This window comes from Serinus canaria, chromosome Z (assembly GCF_022539315.1).
Source record: "Serinus canaria isolate serCan28SL12 chromosome Z, serCan2020, whole genome shotgun sequence".
Lineage (NCBI taxonomy): Eukaryota > Metazoa > Chordata > Aves > Passeriformes > Fringillidae > Serinus > Serinus canaria.
Genome location: NC_066343.1, coordinates 123,230 through 142,364, shown reverse-complemented (window position 1 = coordinate 142,364; position 19,135 = coordinate 123,230). Strand labels below are relative to the sequence as shown.

At 40.9% G+C, this 19,135-nt stretch overlaps 1 protein-coding gene across 1 annotated transcript; it reads left to right on the top strand.

Moving 5' to 3' along the window:
- The first annotated feature begins 822 nt into the window (after positions 1-822).
- RGMB (repulsive guidance molecule BMP co-receptor b) lies at positions 823-13,710 on the top strand. Its single transcript, XM_009095767.4, has 3 exons — positions 823-1,135; positions 3,380-3,891; positions 12,963-13,710. The coding sequence occupies exons 1-3, from the start codon at positions 1,036-1,038 to the stop codon at positions 13,650-13,652; spliced, it is 1,302 nt and encodes a 433-aa protein (XP_009094015.1). The 5' UTR covers positions 823-1,035; the 3' UTR covers positions 13,653-13,710.
- The last annotated feature ends 5,425 nt before the right edge of the window (positions 13,711-19,135 follow it).

The window sequence follows — 19,135 nt, the reverse complement described above, 5'->3', positions numbered from 1 at the left end:
ATTGTGACCCAATGGCAGGACCCAGCACCTGGCCCTACTGAACCCCAGCCAGTCTAGTCTTAGCAGTATGAAATATGTTTGCTAAAAAGGAGAAATAGATTGAAAAAACAAACAGATGTAAGTAAACAAGTATTTTTCAATCAAATAGATTGAAAAAACAAACATGTAAGTAAAAATACTGAAAGCAGTATTTTTACTTACATCTGAGATGTGCTGTAGTTCCTCCTGTTACTTTCTTAATGACATATTCAAATTTACGTTTGGATGCTCAAAAAATATCCTGACATGATGGCATTTATCTTTTCCTGCAGATTCTTTTCCTAATTCTCACCCCGGTGATGTCCCCTGCTCTGTCTCGGTGCTCTGTCACCCACCATCTGCCCTGTTCCCAGTAGAGTCCACCGGTGTTGCCATTTGCCCTCTCCGGCCGTGTCCCCTGTCTGCGCCGGAGGTCTTAGCCATCGCCTGCCCTCTCCTGGCGGTGCCCCCTTTCTTATCCCTTTGGTGTTCCTGACCTATCCCGGCTGGGCTCCCTCTCTTCTCTTGGCGGTGTTCCCCACCCAGTTCCGGGGGGTTTCCATTCCTATCCCGGCGCTGTTCCCTGCCCTGTCCCGGAAATGCCCCCTGATGACCTCTCCCGACCCGTCCCGTCTCAGGGACGCAGCTCTTTGGGCGGGCGCACTCAGCCGTCAGTGACGCGGCGGGGGCGGGGCCCGCAGTGGGCGGGTCGTTGCCGTCAGGGGGCGTCGGGCGCCGGCGCCAGCCGTGACGGATAGCTCAGGTAGCCAATAGGAGGCGGCGCAGCGGGAGCGGCGCCGCAGGCGCCGCCGCCAGTGTCCACCCCCCCCGCCCATCGGGGGTCCGTTCCTTTGTGCCCGTCGCGTCACGCCCCGCTGCCGTAGCTGCGGTAGCACCGCGGGAGCTGGAAGAGGAGGGGGGAGGCATCGTGGAAAACGTCGTCCGCCCGCCCGCGCCGCCGCCGCCTCATGCCGTGGCGTCGTCCTGCCGCCGGCCCGGCGACCTGCATGGCCGGGCATGGGGAGCGCTGTACCCTCCCGCGCCCCCAGGGCTGAGGCGCCCCTCGCCGCTTTTCGGCGGCTGCTCGCCGCACTGGGGCTCCTGCTGCTTCGCGCAGGTACTGGAAGTGTGGGGCTGGGAGGGACAGGAGCGCAGCCGTGTGCGCGCAGACGCGAGATGCTGGCGGGTCCTTTACTGACCGGTAGAGCCTTTCATGAGGAGGGATTCGCGAGCTGGGCCTGTGTAGTCCAGAGGAGAGAGGACTGAGAGGGGATCTTGTTAATGCGTATAAATATCTCCATCCGAGAGCATGGTGCCAGATTTCTTCACTGGTACCGAGCGACAGGAAGAGGAACAATGGCTATAAACTGAAACACAAAAAGCTTCACCTCAACATTAGGAAGAACTTCTTTGCATTAGGAGTAGCAGAGCACTGGAACAGGCTGGCAGAGAAGTCATGGGGTTTCCCTCTCTCGAGACATTCAAATCCTACCTGGACACGTTCCTGTGTCACCTGGTCCGAGAGATCCTGCCTTGGCAGGAGGGGTTGGACTAGATGTTCCCCAGAGGTCCCTTCCAGCCCTAAAAATTCTGTGATTCTGTGATTTATTGGACTGTTTGATAACTTGACAGATTTGCTCAGCTAGTCTGATTTATTTTTTATTAAAATAATATTATGAATACAACTGAAGGGAAATAAAAGTTTTGATGCTTTGAAAGTCTGGCTCTAAACCCAGTATTCCCTCTGTCATTTTGCTTGGCATGGGTCTTTTTTGTATATCTGAAAATACAGAAGTTGATTGTTGTCAGGGTTTTTTTTCTGTATTCTGCAAAGGTGTGTATGGCTTGCAAAAAGAAATTTTCAGCTGTAGGTGAGGAATTCCTCATTCCTATGTTGTCTTGGGATTTTGACAGATTTGTGTTAGCTACACATCACTGGCAAAACATATTGCTCTTATAAATTCATGGTTTGGGTATTCAGAGTAAGTCACGTAAATACTGACTCAGGAAGGTCAGCTAAGGGGCAGAAAAAAAAATTGCTGATATCCTCTTATCACTGGGTGCATTGCCAAAAACAGCTATTTAAAAATGAAAAATATTGTTATTCAACCTATTTTCCACTTCTCATGGCTCAGGAGTTTCTCATATGTTTTTTCCCTTTTTTTAAAATTCTTCCATGCATCTTTGTGGTATTCAAAACCTGCTTTATGACAGATAAATGTTCCCACAGATAATTTTCATAGATAGTTTTGCAGGCTTGGACAGCTGTTACATGAAGTTGTGCACCTATTCTTTATGAAGGTCCATTTTCTCTTTGGATGGCAGGAAATGTGATCTCTCCTCGATTGGGGTCCTCCTGGTTCTAACCTGTGTGAAAAGTGGTTCTGTTGCCCTTAGTTTGTCTTGTTCATTTAATTTTTGCCCCTTGTAAGTTCTTTGGTAAAAGGTACCTTCAGAAAGCTGCTAACTGCCATGAGAATCTGGAAGGATTTCAGATCATATGTGTGAGAACTGTGGAGGAGAAAACTAAAACTTCGGTTTGCTTGCAAGGATGTTAACTGCTTTTTTATGAAAATCAGGTAATCAGATAAAATCTGTCTGGTTTGCTTTTGTGGGAGAGAGTTTCTCTCCCCCCTGTCTTATTACTGAATTGTGCTCTGAAAGGTACAGCTACTGCAATGTACAGGTGCGTTAGCTGAAAACTTGCACTTCAGACAACTGGGTTTTTTTGTGCTTTAGTTGCAAAAATGAGCAGTGAAGCTTTAGCTATGGCAGTGCCAGGGAAATAAAGCAAACTGCTTGTCCACTTACCTACCCATTCTTCCCCGCCCTGGTTCAAGAAGAGAACTTGGTTTTTGCTTTATTCAGTCTAGTTTTTGTCTAAACATTTTTAGACATTCGACATGTCTAACATCTATACAATGTCTAAACAACATTGCATTGTTGCCTTTGGAGGGACAGAATTCTATATAAAAATTCAGTAAATTGTGTAAAGCACTTAAAAACTAAATGGAGACTTCCTTACTGACTAAGTGATTAATTTAAACACAGAATTGCATCATCACCTTGGTATCTAGAAAGAAATGTTTGGCTTGTACTTGACAGGACTTAGTGCTCTTAATTTTCATCTAGACAATATGAGGTAATGGATTAAGACATCATGAGTCCTGTCAGCCTCTGAAATAGTCTCCATTGTTATCTTGCTATCTTTCAACCTCTTTTTTTCTAAAATGCAGTGTTTCCCTAATGGGTGAGCACTTTTTCGTTTCTTTTGTTTTCTATGGTACTTGTGGGAGTGGAAAGGGGTTTTGCCACCCAGGAGGTTTGCTTCATGTCTTTCTGCTGTTTATTTCATGCTTAGGTGACTGTAAGCTGCACACATCTTGTGGAATCCAGAAGTGCACCACTGATTTTGTGTCCTTTACTTCACATCTAAACACAGCTCTTGAGGACTTTGATTTGGAATTCTGCAAGGCCCTGCGGGCATACTCTGTGTGTACCTATCGCAATTCCAAAGTATGCCGTGGAAACCTAGTCTACCATTCTGCAGTGCTTGGGATCAGTGATCTCATGACCCAGAGAAACTGTACCAAAACTGGACCCACATCCTCCACCAACTCTGAAATGACCCATGATCCTTGCAATTACAGTGGCCACACAGAAGCAAGAGAACATCAAAGGGGAGAGAAGACACCTCCTCCTACGTACTTGTTTTGTGGCTTGTTTGGGGATCCTCATCTGAGGACTTTTAAAGACCGCTTCCAGACATGCAAAGTGGAAGGCGCTTGGCCCCTCATAGACAATAAATACTTATCAGTGCAAGTGACCAATGTGCCTGTGGTCCCAGGATCCAGCGCTACTGCTACAAATAAGGTACAGATTATTTTTGTGCACTGTGCATGCATGCAGAAATAAAAGACCAAAACAGTTAAGTCATTTAGCCCTTAACAGTGAAGAAGTATATTAGCTTGAAAATCTTCTATGCAGTAGTATAAAAAAGTAAAACTCTTAGCATCTTAATGAGCAAACAAAATAGGTTCTTTTCTTCCCTCTGTTCCTACTTAAGACAAGAAAACCTGTGCGTATCTCCATGCAAGCCTGTAATGATACTGATGTAACACTTTAAAATAGTTATTAATTATTGTACATCTGTGACTGCCTCTGCACTAATTAGAAGTTTAAAAAATCATACAATGCTTTGTGTTGGAAGGGAATTTAAAGATGGAAAGAATGTATGTGTCTGCTTTTTATTAATTTTCTAAACTTCACAGCTAAAACAGTAGAAAACAGACAATACTGAGACTGGCTCAAAAAACTGGTTACCAAAACACTGATGATTCAGAGCCAAAACAAGAGGGTGAACTGCAGAGAACTGAGAGGAGGTAGCAAGATAAATGTTTGTGACAAGGACTTAGTACCTCAGCTTTACTAAACAAGGAGTGGCCTTAAAGTTGTGCCAAGAATATTAAACCCTTGTTGAGGGCAAAACTTTAAATTGCACGCCTCTCAGATACTTTGAGGAGTCTTGAATAGGAATATATCCACTAGTATTTAATAACTGATGCTATTTCTTTAACTTTAGAAAAGTCCTTGTCTCTTCCTGCTGAATGCAGGTAGCAAGTGTGCCCATCAATTACTTAGTCATGCATTTGAAGCTGATATTGTCACATATCTCTTCTGGAGTAAAAGGGCTTTTTTAAAAATTGTAGTAGGGTAGCTCTTGTATTGTCAAGCTACGTCAGGCTATGTTTACACGGCTTCAAGACATTTCCACCAGAGAATTTTCACTGTATTGTTAAGCCTGGACGTATGTTTTCTTAATTACTGGAGTCAGAAGCAGGAGTTGTCTGTCACAGTAGAGTACAGGCTACACATCTTCTGTGGAGTCGGCTGGGCAGTAGTATTAATATAGGAAAATCAGTTTTACTATTAAGTTTGCTGGGTTCTGAAGTATTGAAGTAATGGCAGTGCTTGGATGAATGAACAGAGATTGGACTAAAGTTCAGAATTACATTTTCTTAACTTATGCCAGTGTCAGAAACAGTTCATTTTGAACGAGTTCTAAAGGTGTATAAAATAAGGGAATGAGACTTAATGTGAGTATGCTTTTTAAAACAGACTTCTATCTCCTGCAATCTCCTCCAGTGGCTTTTTCTAAAGTGGAAGAAAAAAACTCCATTTCATAATCTGCAGTAAGCTTTTATGCTCAGTTTTGCTAAACTCCTGCTGATTTTTTCTTTATTTTCCTTGTTCCAGATAGTAGTAGAGGAAAAAGTTGAGATTCTTGTATACAAATTGTTCGGATGGCTAGGGTGTGGTTGTAGTTGATAGGTGATCTTGACTTTAGCCACATTCGAAAAATTATTGACTATAGTAGCACATGGTGCTGGTATATGTCTTTTCAAAGAGATAAAGAGGAGAACACCAGGAGTAAATATATGTATATACTGAAGGAAAGCATTATTTAAAAAAGTGTGCCTTCTGCCTTTATTTATTCTCAAGTAGGTTTGGGGTTTTTTTTCCTGTGATTTGGGTAAAATATTTTTTTCTTCTCTTCTGGTAATCCCTGCCCAAGTGCAGCTAAGTGTGCAGAAGCAATTAAATAAAACAAGATCTATGGTTTATGATACTAGTAATATTTCTAATGCTGATATAACTTAGATGTTGCATGACGCTGCGGCACCAATCTCGGGAGAGGGGGTGATGCTGGTGCTGGTTGCCGGCTAGCTCCGACCCCCTTCCTCGGCGAGCGCCCCCGAGTGGCCGCTCCCCGCCTGAGACACAGGCTAGGGCCAGGGGTGACAATTCAGCCGCTAGTAGGAACCCCTTTGGTGACCTGGCCGAGCAGGCGACCAAAGGGATCCTCGTGGAGCAGAAGTGGTTTAGGAGAGAGGGACGCTCTTGCTGCAGTTTCTAAGTTGCTTATATTCCTTCCCTGAGGAAGGAGACCACAGATGATAACAAAGAAGGAAACTGGGAGGGAACTGGCACAGAGGAGCAAGGAGACCACAGATACATTAACTTGTAAAGGGGGGGCTGACTCTGGGGAAGAGTCAGCCTAACAACCAGTGGTTAACAACTGGGGAGGGGCATAAGGAGGGACTAAATTATCATATAGCCAATGGAATAGGAGAGGGGAGGAGAACAGATGTAACTAATAAGAGGAGGGAAAGTAGATAACTGACATGGAAGAATCTAGACGAAGGGACAAAGATTACCAAGATTGACAGGCTGTAGCAGCAGGATTATAGGGATTGACATCAAAGTGTCAGGAAGAAGAGGCAGGAGCAAGGTGATGGATAGAAAGAGGGGGTTGGTACAACGTAGGTGAAACCAACTAGGGAATAATGTAGGGGTACATAGAACAGGACGTTACTAACAAGTTGAAGCACAGAACTAAAAACAATAAAGCTGAAAACCACACAACAGTTCCACAGTCCTTGAATTTTTTTCTTTTTTTTGATAGATAACAGAATTTAGCACACCTGTTGTAGGCAAGGAAGGTTGTTTGAATATTCAAGTGACTTAGAAGATATGCAATATGTCTAATGCATGCCCTTGACTCTTATTTCTCAAACTACTATAATGAAATAGAAAAGACCTGTTAAGCTATGCTACTTCTGTGTAGCTTATTCACTCCAGTAACATTTTCCTCTGCAAGTATTCGATTTTAACTGTGGTTGACTGCTGTTGGATGTACTTTAATTGTTTTGGCCACCAGGTAGCTTAAATGACTTCTAAAGAGCTACACTTCAGTAACAGTTATCTACATAGAGTAATCCCTAGCTGAGAGCATGCCAACAGGTCTTCTACCTTCATCATATGAAAAGTTTTCAGACTGTTCCTTTTTGTTAGTCTAGCTGTTCTTTCATTGCGCATATTTGAAATAGGTGTTTAATGGGAAATAAAAACAAAGGTATATGCTGAACTTAAATTGTACAGAAGCCCAAGCAAATACTAACCTAATTAGTCCTGTCTAAAGCAGGCCTAATGAAAGGAAGGACAACACGAGTAGAAGATTTGGTTTTTCCTGAAGGCATTTTTCGGGGAAGTGGGTTAAGAAGCCATAGAAACAGGATGGTTAATCATCAGCCCATTGTCCTTTTGAAAGATGCAAACCTTCCCTTGCCCTAGTAGGGAGTTAGTACTTTTCACTTTGATCCCAGCTTTCTGCTGTACCAGTCTTTAAGGGAGTTGATAATTAAGGCAACCTTATGTGTGAAGTTTTCTTCTCTCTCCAAAATGTAAGAGACTATGGGAACCCTAGCAGGCTGAGGACTATCCAGTAAGTTCGTAAAGGACAAGAGAATGCCAGGAGGACACTTCAAGTAAGAATGTGAGGAATAAATGCATGTTGTTTCTCCCTACCCCTCACCTTCCATCTGGCATGAAAGTATGAAAAGCAGGAAAAAGTTCCCTTAAAGCCCTTAATTGGAAGAGCACATCTTGTGAGAGTTATGTACTTACAAAAATGCTCTTGACAGTTTGTTTGTAGGTGTTTTGCACATTTGTGTTACTCATAATAACATATGTTTTTCACCATGAGCAGAGCTATTTTACATTCTGTGGTCTAGCTGAAACTTCGAAACTCCAGTTTTTTGAGCTTGCCTGATGTGCTTATGGCATAAGATTGTAGGGCCTTTCAGATGGAAAAGGGAGATCATCAGCAAGTAACTGGGAAACTGAGTTAAAGTTTAAGCTCTTTTTTTCTTTTTGACAGACTTCCTGCGTGTGTTTTGAGTAGGTCACTGGCATTATTCATGTTAGATTTCTGCAGCTGTAGATAAAGATAAAGAGCTTCCGTGTCTTGGAGGGAGTTTTGCAATTCCCTGACAATAAATGTCTATTACAGGGAGCAGGTAGGAAGGGTATTGTATAGTGCATTAAATAGAACATTGAGGTTTTTAAATTTTTATTTATTGTGGGCTTTATTTGGAGGAGTACAAAGTCTTTATAGCCTTTTGTGCCTGTGACAGGTATTCTGGATATTACTGCCCTGGATATCACAATTGCCCCTGAATAGGAACTGAGGTAGAGATGCTTAGGCTTGCCAATGGAAAGCTTTCCTTCTTGTTTGGAGGTGTCTTCTTGTTTGCATTAATTAGAAATGGGAGTTTTCCATTTCCAGGTGTTTTATAATAGATAGCTTGAGGGTGAGAGAGTGAATTTAATGACACAGAGAAGGAAAAAAACTACAGAGCTTTTTACTGTAGTGATTTATTTGGTATAAACCTTAGAACCTGGGAACTGGTGCTGTCAGCAGGGTAAAGGAATTTGGGGGATAAATGTTCTTTTACCCAGAGCCAAAACACTTTAAATCTCTCTTTTGTAGCACGGTTTCATTTTTGCAGAAAATTATTGCACAGAGAGCACACTGTAATAGAAAAATAATTAAAAAGTAATAGGAAGGTAAATGTTCTAAATGTTTTAAGAAGTAGAAGGATCAGGTAACTTGTCACATGTTATTATTCTTTTCATCTTTATGGACATTTTGCTTAATGTAGAGATTAATTTGTCTTATTACCTAGAAGTAGCTTTATACTACAGTTTCATTGGAGGCTGCAAAAAATCATTCAGGTTTGAAAAGACCTTTAAGATCATTGAGTCCAGTTGAGAACTATCCACCACTAAAGGTGATCTGTAAGTGCTGTGTCTGCATGCCTTTAAAACATTTTTGAGGATGATGACTCAAGAGGCTGGGAAGCCTGCTCCAGTGCTTGACAACTCTTTCAGTGAAGAAATTTTCTCTAATATTACATCTAAATCTTTACAGCATAGCTTAAGGCCATTTCTTCTCATCCTGTCACTTGCTGTTTGAGAGGAGAGACTGACTCCCACCTGGCTTCAACCTCCTTTTAGAAACTTGTAGAGAGCAGTGAGGTCTCCCTTGATCTTCCTTTTCTCCAGGCTGAATGCCTCCAGCTCCCTCAGCCTCTATTCATCAGGCCTGTGCTTCAGATCTTCCCCAGCATACCATACTTGCTCCAGCACCTCAGTGTCTTTCTGGTGGGTCAACACAGGATTTGAGGTGTCACCTCAGCAGTGCTGAGTATCAGGTACAGTCCTGCCCTGGTCCATATGGCTGCACTTTGTCTGACCCAAGGCAAGATGTCCTTGGTCTCCTTGGCCCCCTAGGCCCACTCTGACTCATGTTCAGCCGGCTGAACAACTAGCATCCCTAGGTCCTTTTCCACTGGGCACTTTTTCACTCACTCCTCCCCAGGCTTGGCAGTGTTATAATAAAGGTTGAAGTTAATGATGTTAGAGGTCTTTTTCTACCCAGACAATTCTAGAATTCTGTGAAATGCATAGTAAAATAACAACATAGTGATACCTTCATCATTGTAATTGCAGTGTGGCACTGGGGAAGATACCATTGTCGCTGCTAGAAATGTAGGGATGGGACTACCATCAGGCTAAGAACAATTTATTGCTCAGATAAACATAAGTCTCAGAGGCTGTGAGAATGTAGAGGAGCAGGCAGTCAGCTGTAACACAAAGTAGTCACAAGTTTCTTTCTTACAAGGCAATATATGACTTATTAAACCAATAGACAGTTGCCAGAGGATTTATTCTACTTTTCTAACCTGTCACCTTTACTTACTTTTACTGCACTATGCATACTTTTATCGAATGGGCTTCTAACTCACAGGCACACACATGCTTCTATTATAACTTTTAAATTCTTAGCTTATTCCATAAAACCACACCCCTACATTATAAACCCTTCACCATCTTACCAGTACAGTTTTTCACTTACTTAAGGCATATTCTCACCTACAACTATAGAAATACAAGTTTATGATTTTTCTGCTTAGTTTGTGTGTATTGTATTTTTTCATCAAGCTAAGCTTCTACAGCTGCAGATCAAACCCTTATGTGTCTGATTCCCACAGGAAGATAAGTACAAGAACTCAAGAGTTGAAAGTGTTTTTGTTTAAGGCACACAAGCCTTAAACCTTCTAAGAACACATTAGGGTCTTCTCTAGAAATGATAGTTTTACAGCTCAGTAGCACCATCTTTTAAAGTTTTTGTATGTGCAGTGGAATTTAAGAAAGCTTTTTGAGCAGTGTACTCATCAGTACTGGCATCAGTAGGAGTGAGAGGATGAAGTCCAGAATGAAATGTGTAAATTTTATATGTGGGATTTCTTTGGTTTAGTAATCTTACTATACCTGATGTTTGTTTATTGTATCCTCAGATAAGCCTCTGGAAACCTTTCTTTTCACCTTTCAGGGTGCCTCACTGCAGAAGACCTCTGTATATGTCCAAAGAACAAGGCTGATACACTGATAGTTTTCAAAGATCTTTCTTTATGTGAAGATTTTGGCATTTGGATTTTTCCATCCTAAGTTTAGAAAGGGTAGCTAATCTCTAGTCTGTAAACAGTACTGCAAAAGCTGCTTTGTGAAGGAGTTCTTGGGAACCAGACAGAATGTGAAAAATACTGTAGGTACATAAACATATGTAACACATGTTGAGTTTGTTAGAAATAACCATTTTCACTTTTTAATACTCTCTGATACCTTGGGAATTTAAAGTTAGAAAGCTCTGCAATGACATTTTGCTTCATCTCCCTTTGCAACAGGTTCTATTAGTACCAGGGCATGATACTGATAAAGGAATGTGTGATAAGGCAAAGCCCATGCAGCACTCTGGTTTTACTGATTTGGCGTGGATTAGATGGATGTCACCCAACAGACAATAGTATATTAAAAATCAGTGTGTTGAGCTGCAATGTTTAAATACAAGTATGTCCTTGGAAAATCTTAATGGTCTCTGTTTAGAGTGTTCTTGCAATGTATATGGAGGCCTTTATTCATCTAATAGTCTTTCAGCTCTCATTCAGCATCCATTGTTATTGCTAATCTTAAATTAGGGTGAAGGCTTCTTATTTCTTCTCTGTGTTCTGAAATTGTGTGCATTTCATTCTAGTAAATGAGGGAGTTCTGGAGAGAGCAATTTGGTAACTGCTTCCTGATAAATTTTGCCAGGTGCCTTGCTTAAATATTTATACAAGCAGCCAGTTCAGTGCCTCATTAAAAGTATGAGACTTCTTTTTGGCTCCAGGCTTGTTCAAGTGGTAAGGAGACTTTACTTCTGTAGGTGTGTAAATCATTCTTTCCTGGCAGTACAATGCAAATGTGCTTAAGGAAATAGCAATGCTTCTTTGTCTGAGCAGGCTGAGATAGAAGTCTGTTTCATCCAAACTGTGTTACACAAAATAAAAGGTCTTTTACTGCATTATGGCCTGGATTATATGCAGAAATACTAATCATTTGGGAGTCCTCAAGTTTCTTCTCTGCTGGTTGCTGAGCTTACTTTGCTAAGAACAAAGCTGTGAGGTCATCTGTACAGCAACAGGGGGACTTGTGCCTTTTCTGGATTTTGGGCATAAGCATTCCAGCTCGGCTGTGGTTCACAATCATCACCTGACCAAATTACTTGACTACAGATGGTCTCAAGGTATAGAGCTGATACATCTCATGCTGTATAACTGATTATTGCAAGGAAGAACCATTGGAAAAATCCAGTCAGCACTGGTGAGAACATATGAAGTCAAAATAGTAAGTAGTGTCCACGTTGTGAGACAAACACTGACAAAGCATCAACCACCTGAGATAAACCAAATATTGAAAATAAATGTAATACTGTTTAGGATATGTCTGCATACTCCGAAGAAGAAATTGTTGCAATGGAAGGAGAGAGGTGGGAAGACTTATGTCTTACACAAGTGGTGTAGAGATGTGAGGCTAATGAGGGCAGAGTTTTTATTCAAATTGTTTGTAACTGGCTCTTGATTTAACCACTTGCTCTTTAAAACAGAGAGGCAGAAATGAAAGTTGTGCAGAAGTGTGGTGGTTAATTGAAACTAAAATGTGAGGTTGCTGTGGAACAGATTTTAAGTTTAACCTTAGTTTAAAAATCCCTTCTGATATGTTTTGAAGTAATGTGAGTCTCATAGCAGACTACTTAAATCATAGACTGTAAATAATTTAATATAATCAATCAATGATTAAAATAACTATTAAAATATCTATTCTTGATGCAAAATGTCTTTTGACCTTTTCAAGAAGTTATTCCCCTCTAGTCATTCTTCCTCTAAAGGAAGTAGCATATCTGTTTGTAATACCTGGATGTGAATTCTCATGCTAATTTTTTTTTTTAGGAAAGCTGCTAGACACTCCAAACTTGGTCTGCCATATAGCCTAGTTATTCCCTTCAAGTAAGACTGGAAGACCTGTTTTTTCTTTTGTTGTGACCTACAACAAGTAGAAAGGTTTAAAAGGCTAGTTCTAATCTTAAAAAAAAAATATGTTTTATGCTAATGATTTTGATGTTGAAAGTCAACATCACAGAGGCACATCTTTCAGTGTCTTTCAGTCTTGAATTGTTTCTTTTGTGGGCACATTTTCTAGCACAGTGAACTCAGAGTGTCAAAGCTCCTAGTTCCTAGGAGTAATGTATCCAGAATCCCTAAGCTGTTATTTGTCTAGTTGTTGTTCTTGGTTCTGATTATACCTTTCCCTGATTTTGCGTTGTCTCATTCTGGTTTTGCCATAGTTGCCACAATTGCGGTAATTACTCGGTCCTTATGCTTCTCTGTCATTGCAGGATGCATTCCAAAGTGTTAAGAAACTGTGAGGCAGTAGTTGTTACGCTTAATTAAATATAGTCTTTTCCTTTCCTGACCTTAAGGCTGTTGCCACATGCTAATAGTCTTACTTCCACACCAACAAAAAAACAAATTTAACATTTGCCATCCAGTAAAATACTGCTTTAAGCATGTGTATAGGCTGTTTTCCTTAGGCATGAATTGTGGACAACTGTCGGGTTTTAAGATAGTGGGCAGTTCCAGACATACTCAGTTACAAAATGGAAAAGGGATTGAGATGATGATTTCTTTCCACTAACTTTGCCTTTTTTCCTCCCTCCCCCACAGATAACTATTATCTTTAAATCATACCAAGACTGCACAGATCAGAAAGTATATCAAGCAATGACTGATGACTTGCCTGCAGCTTTTGTTGATGGCACAACAAGTGGAGGAGATGAGAACACCAGGAGCTTGCACATTGTGGAGAAAGTCAATGGCAAATATATTGAGATGCACGCAAGGTACATCGGAACCACAGTGTATATCCGTCAGCTTGGGCACTACCTGACCCTGGCCATTCGCATGCCCCAAGAGTTGGTCATGGCCTTTGAGGAGAACCAGGATCTGCAGCTGTGTGTGAACGGCTGCCCTTCCACTGAACGTATTGATCCGAGTGGCCACTTGCCATTGCCTGTGATGGGAAAGCTGCTTCCTTGGGGTGCTGCATCTCATCCCCAGTCAGGGTATACACTGGAAACAGCCACCACCAAATGCCATGAGAAGATGCTTGTGAAGGACATCTATTTTTATTCGTGTGTATTTGATCTACTCACCACTGGCGATGACAACTTCACAGCTGCTGCTCACAGTGCCTTGCAGGATGTGGAGGCACTGCACCCCAGCAAAGAGCGCTGGCATATCTTTCCCAGGAGTGGAGATGATGGTGTGGGCAGGGATAGCAAATTCTTTGTCAGTCTTGGACTTCTGTGCTTGATCCTTGTTGCATATTTGTACGATTCTTTTTTTAGACTCTAACAAAATTTATATATATTGTTATAATATATTGAGTAAAGAGGAATATATATGTATATACCATGTATATGAAGGAATGTCTTGGGGCATCAATCAGATAGGATGTTCAATGTTTTAATGTATGTTTGATTCAGTATTCTATGTATCCATTTGTTTTACAGTTGTTGAAAAGTTTTATAGTGTCCCTGCATTGAGACCTGATAAAAAGCACTTTATTTTTCACACATTAAATATATAAATTGTATCTCAGTAACTATGTGTTACACAGTGCTCGCTCTTCTCTAAGTACTACTTGGTTTTACACACTTTTTTTTAAACTGAATTAACTTGTGGGTTTACCCAAGAGGCCTTATTAATGCCAAATGCGTATATTTTGAAGCTAGTGAATGGTCTCTGGAGAGAGTTTAAACTTAGAGGGAACACTTTTTTTTTTTTTTTTTTTTTTTCCCCTCCATAGGCCCTCCAGTTGTCTGTATTCTAGAAGGCTACAGATTTATGTTTTATTCATGCTTCGAAACCAAACAATGTATGAATCTTTGCAAAATATTGTAGGTGCGGTTCATTAGTATACCAGTTTTGTGTGTGTGTAAAAGAGTGGCTGTGCAGTGTGTAAATATTTTAAATTATTATAATAGAAGAACAGTTGTCATGTACTGTCTCTGCCCCTGCTGAGGAACATCAGTAAGGTGGTATAAGTGACCCTTGGTGCAGTGCACAGAAATTGGAGATACAGACCACGTACTGGGCAGGTAATCTATAAATAAATTCTCAGTTTGTCTCCTAGCCAAATATGATGGATAGGATATTGAATAGCTATGTGCTGAATACAGTTGTTATACTTCTAGCAGATGCTTGTTTCCCTCTGCTATATGTAAATTTATGACCAGCAGCTGCAAAACAGGCCAGTTTATTGAAACTAAGACAAGGAACCATTCCCTTAAGATCAACAACTCCCAGTTGTACAGTTCCTTTGGAATGTTTGCGGAGATACTTAGAAGAATTTTAACACAGGGATCTGTATTACTGTTGCATCCCTCCTGAGAGACATTATAAAAATCCTCTTTTCAAGCTACTGGAGAACTCTCAGACCAGAAGAACCCCAAAACAGAAGATTATTTTCTGTAAAACTAAAGAAGAGGTGGGGAAACGTGAATAAATGATACAGAAAAGTCGCTAAGATTACAGAACTTAGTGTAACAAGATGATCTGCTAATATATATGGAGTATTTCAGCTGCAAGGTTAATCACACAGTGTGAAGGTAAATTCAAAGTGCCAAAACTTAAAAGATGTTATGTCAGATACATACAAAGAAATACAGACCTAATAAACCTAATCACAACTCTGAATATTCTTCACTAAGCTTGTATTACAGCTGGAAGTTGAGGTGTGTGAGAAATAATCTTATCTGGAAGATATATGAGTGAAACAAGTTGTAGAAATTGCCATAGAAGGCAAAAGGAGCTTTAAATATGTATACATTTACTGTCCACAGAAGGCAGCTGTCAGTCTAACACCACAAGCTCTGTAGAAGGCTATGTAATGTGATCATCGGTATTTTAATGCCAGTCAGCTATTACTGATGCTGTCTGTTTCCTGGCCTTTGTCTTAAGCAACCCTTGGATATTATTACTCAGAAAGGTTTTTGAGTATCTTCTAGAACACTCCTAACTGTATGCTAATAGAGCTTCTAACAACGGGTGATGATAGTTCTCTGCAGTTCTGGAGTCTGACAACTTCGTTAGTAAGCATGAGACTGTATGCCTAATCCTTTATTTCGTGTGTACAAAAGGCTCCTAAACAAGGGTATTATAAAAAGAAATGGTAGACTCAATTGCCTGTCAAACCAAAAATTCTTTTTTTCTTCCTGGAAAACCTATCTGGAAGAAAGATGTGCATAGAGCATCTGTTAAGTGGAAAACAACCGGAGAGTACAACCTTTTGTTCTTAATGGGTCAAGTTACAGACCTTCAGTATTGCATTTCCTTTCAGATTACTGCTGTACTGCCTGAAAATCGAATACCAATTATTTACATTCTCCTGCTTTAGCATTATGAGTACTATGCGTTTGTTTTATGAGTTTTGAGGCTGTTTACTTATATACACTCCAAAGTGAAGCAAGCAATTCTGCAAGCTTTGTACTGCCTAATGAGAGTGTCTGTTTACTTATATACACTCCAAAGTGAAGCAAGCAATTCTGCAAGCTTTGTACTGCCTAATGAGAGTTTCATTAGTGGACATGTATTGAAAAAAAGCCTAGGAGCATCATGGCTTTCTTCTCTTCTGAGAAGAGACACAGAACAGAGTTTCAAATCTTGTATTCATTTTCTTCATGTAGGTACAGCTATTGTCATTTACACTGAAATTTTCATCTTTTGGTTATTTAATGCCCATCTGTGTCTGGACTGATGTAAGTTCTTACCTGTCTTTCCCTGTTCCAGCTATACAATATCCAAATGGGACTAGTAACAATTCCCTTTTTTTAGCAGGTATTCTGTGTTTTTTACAAGGTAAGCATTCTATGTATTGTGCTACTACTTCTCTTCAATTGTATTCAAAACAAACAGGGATTGTGGGGATCAGTGTTGTCCATTACATTTTATAGTTCTCATTAATTACCTTGTTATGGGGAGCAACATAGCTACAGATCGAGTACAAGTATGCAGGAAAATTTATGATGCTGATGTAAAACAACTGCATCTGATCTGATTCAGAATTCTTTATGTTCGTAACTGAACTTTGTTGACATTAAAAGCTGCTAGTACTAAACTGTGAACAGTAAGATTTATTACAGTCTTTGTGGAGGGGTATATATAAGAACTCATTAACTAGATATAAAAAAAGTATGTCATACAGGGTGTGCCACTACCTTATTTATAGGAATTATTTTACACTTATTTTACAATTACATTATTACATTTACATTATTTTACAATTATTTTAAAGCTTCATGTCCACTTCTGTCTACACTGTAACAATAGAAGAGTATTTATTTATGTACACAAAATATGTACATGTCATCGATTTAGCATGTGCTGAGGGCTGGATCTACAGAGGTTTTGTATGTCTAGTTAGCGTGTGAAGTATCTAAATCCAAAACTGAGGCACACAGTAAAACCTTTTCATCTTGAACCCAGATGTTTCTCTGGGATCTCTAATTCTTTCTAAGTCCAGTAAGCCCCCTTAAAGAACCTGTGTTTTGCTGCTGAGCAGAAAAAATGAAAGCAGTCTTGAGAGTTTACCTGCACCCCAGCCAGAGTCACATGTTGGTCATCTGCCTGGTTTTCTTGCAGGACCTTTTGGGCAGGCTTGACTTGCTCACTCATGTTTGGCAGGTGATGGTGGGGTTGTTTAGAATATAGTGGTGATGAGCATTCTGCTGGAGTTTGGGAGAGGCAAGTTGAAATTCCTCTTCTGCCTTGGTCTTTCACATCTTATGAGTAATAGCTGGGAGCTGTTATTGAATAAACGTAATTTTGTGGTATTACAGGGGGATAGCTTTATCCAGACTTCTGTCCAGAGGTCTTAGGTGCCTCAAAAGAGATAGAAGCATACTTTAGCACTTGAGAGGTATTCACCTAAATTCAGCAAACTAAACCTGTAAGCTACTTCTGTAGTTGGAGTGAATGGCTACATTTTAGATTGGATCAAATTATCTTCTGGAAATGTCTGTTGCTATTGTCCAGGAGAGGAAACAGCTATTTTAAGTATTGAAGTCAGGTGAAACTAGTCCAGCCCTAATGGGTACATTTTAAATTCCAGCCTAGATTCATACCCAGGGACAACCTGTGTTCACTAGAGACAAGCCACCTGATCCAGCACTTCCTGCACAGCTCCTTGTCTCCCAGACCTGGCTGATGGAGACACCTTGACCCGGGAAAGTCTCCCACCAGACCTACGTCTTGCCTGTAGTCTGAAACCTGCAATGTTTGATTATCTTGGAAGTAGAACTGAAGAAGACAACAAGGCCACTCATTCTTGTTGTACTGGCCTGTTCTCCCAAAGCACTCTGTGGGTCAGGGGAAGGGTGGAAAAGAGAAATAAGGAAGCTGAAGTCAGAGGGTAAAGAGGAGAGTGGACCAAGTGGTTAAGGTCTTAGTGGTAAGTGCTTCTAATCTTAATTTTGATTAAGCTTAGAAGCTTTAAATCCCAAGCTGTTTGCATTTTCTAATTTGAGAATTTTATCTTTTAGGCTTTTCTTGGATGTGTCCTTGCTGCCATTACCATACAAGTGTTTTACAGAAAGCAAAACAGTTTCAACAGCTGAGGCTGGCAAAACCCTTACATACTCTGCAGCCATATTATTAATGCATTTGACTAAAAAGTAAGGGGTGTTTGTTTGAATCCCCACTCCAAACTGCGTGAAGGAGATGTGTAAACAAATCTTTCTTGCCTGCTTGGGTGACTGCAATAATTATCCCACTAGGCTTACCATTTTTATCTGACTGTGATAAAAGAGGAAGTTGCTGTCCTTTCTTAGAAAAAGTGCTCTGCTTGGAAGCGTATGACACCTGCATTCAAAGAGTATATTGGATTGAAACTACTCCCACTTTCTGTAGGTGGGGTATGTCAGAGGAATAACTTTCTCTAAAACTGTCTGTAGAGACATCTTAGTGGTGGCAAACCCCTGTGGGCAGGTCAAGTTAAAAAATCACGTACATCACCATTTGTCATGCCATCTCTAATCCCTTACTTCTGACCTTTGTAGTGCCAGTGGTTTGGCATGACCTGCCTATATCTAGTTCTTCAGGTGCTGCCAGTCATCACTCACTAGCTTACCTAAAACATGAGAGAGAACTATTACCAGAACAGGCTTTTTGGGGAGGGAAAAAATTACAATGCTTTAGCAATTATAAATCCTGTACAAATGCCCTAATCATTAAATTGTGCCTTGCACACTAGTGTTTGGCATTCTTTGGAATGCTACCATTTCAGAGTGATTTTTTGGTTTTAATTTGCATGTAAAAAAGTCAAAGTCTCACCTTGCCCAACAAACCTCTCCTGTAGAAAAGGAGGTTGGATTAACATTCAGGATTGAACACTCAGTCAGATCCACACGCAACACTCACCACAGCTGGCCAGCAGGAGAGGCAGAAGGCTCTTTAAGGGTATGTTCCCATGGAGGCTTATTACATGGGCACTGAGGGAAACCCAGGCAAAAGAGGCAGTAGCTCCTCTGGACAGCTTAAGAAGGGGAAGGGACTGGGGCGGAGCTAAGGGCAGGGCAAAGGGGATTGGTCTCCCCTTTGAGAGGAGAGGGTTGGTCTCTCTCTTTGAGGGGAGAGGGGGCAGCCCCAGGGGCGCCCAACTAGTCTGGTTTCCTGTGGAAACTGGGAAAGGAGAAACCAGGGTAGGTTGCAAAACATAGGGATCAGTGAGACAGAGGTCCATGGGGGAGTGTAGTCTTTCCCAACAGGAGGAATAAACTCTATGGTACAATGCCCTTGGGAATTGGCTGGGGGAGGGGGGAAGTTAATGGGATACTACA

Excerpts from the sequence above, each read along its gene's own strand:
- RGMB (XM_009095767.4), top strand. The coding sequence starts at position 1,036 with ATGGGGAGCGCTGTACCCTCCCGCGCCCCCAGGGCTGAGGCGCCCCTC. Across the intron at positions 1,136-3,379 it reads GCTCCTGCTGCTTCGCGCAG|GTGACTGTAAGCTGCACACA; the intron begins GTACTGGAAGTG and ends TTTCATGCTTAG. Across the intron at positions 3,892-12,962 it reads GCGCTACTGCTACAAATAAG|ATAACTATTATCTTTAAATC; the intron begins GTACAGATTATT and ends CCTCCCCCACAG.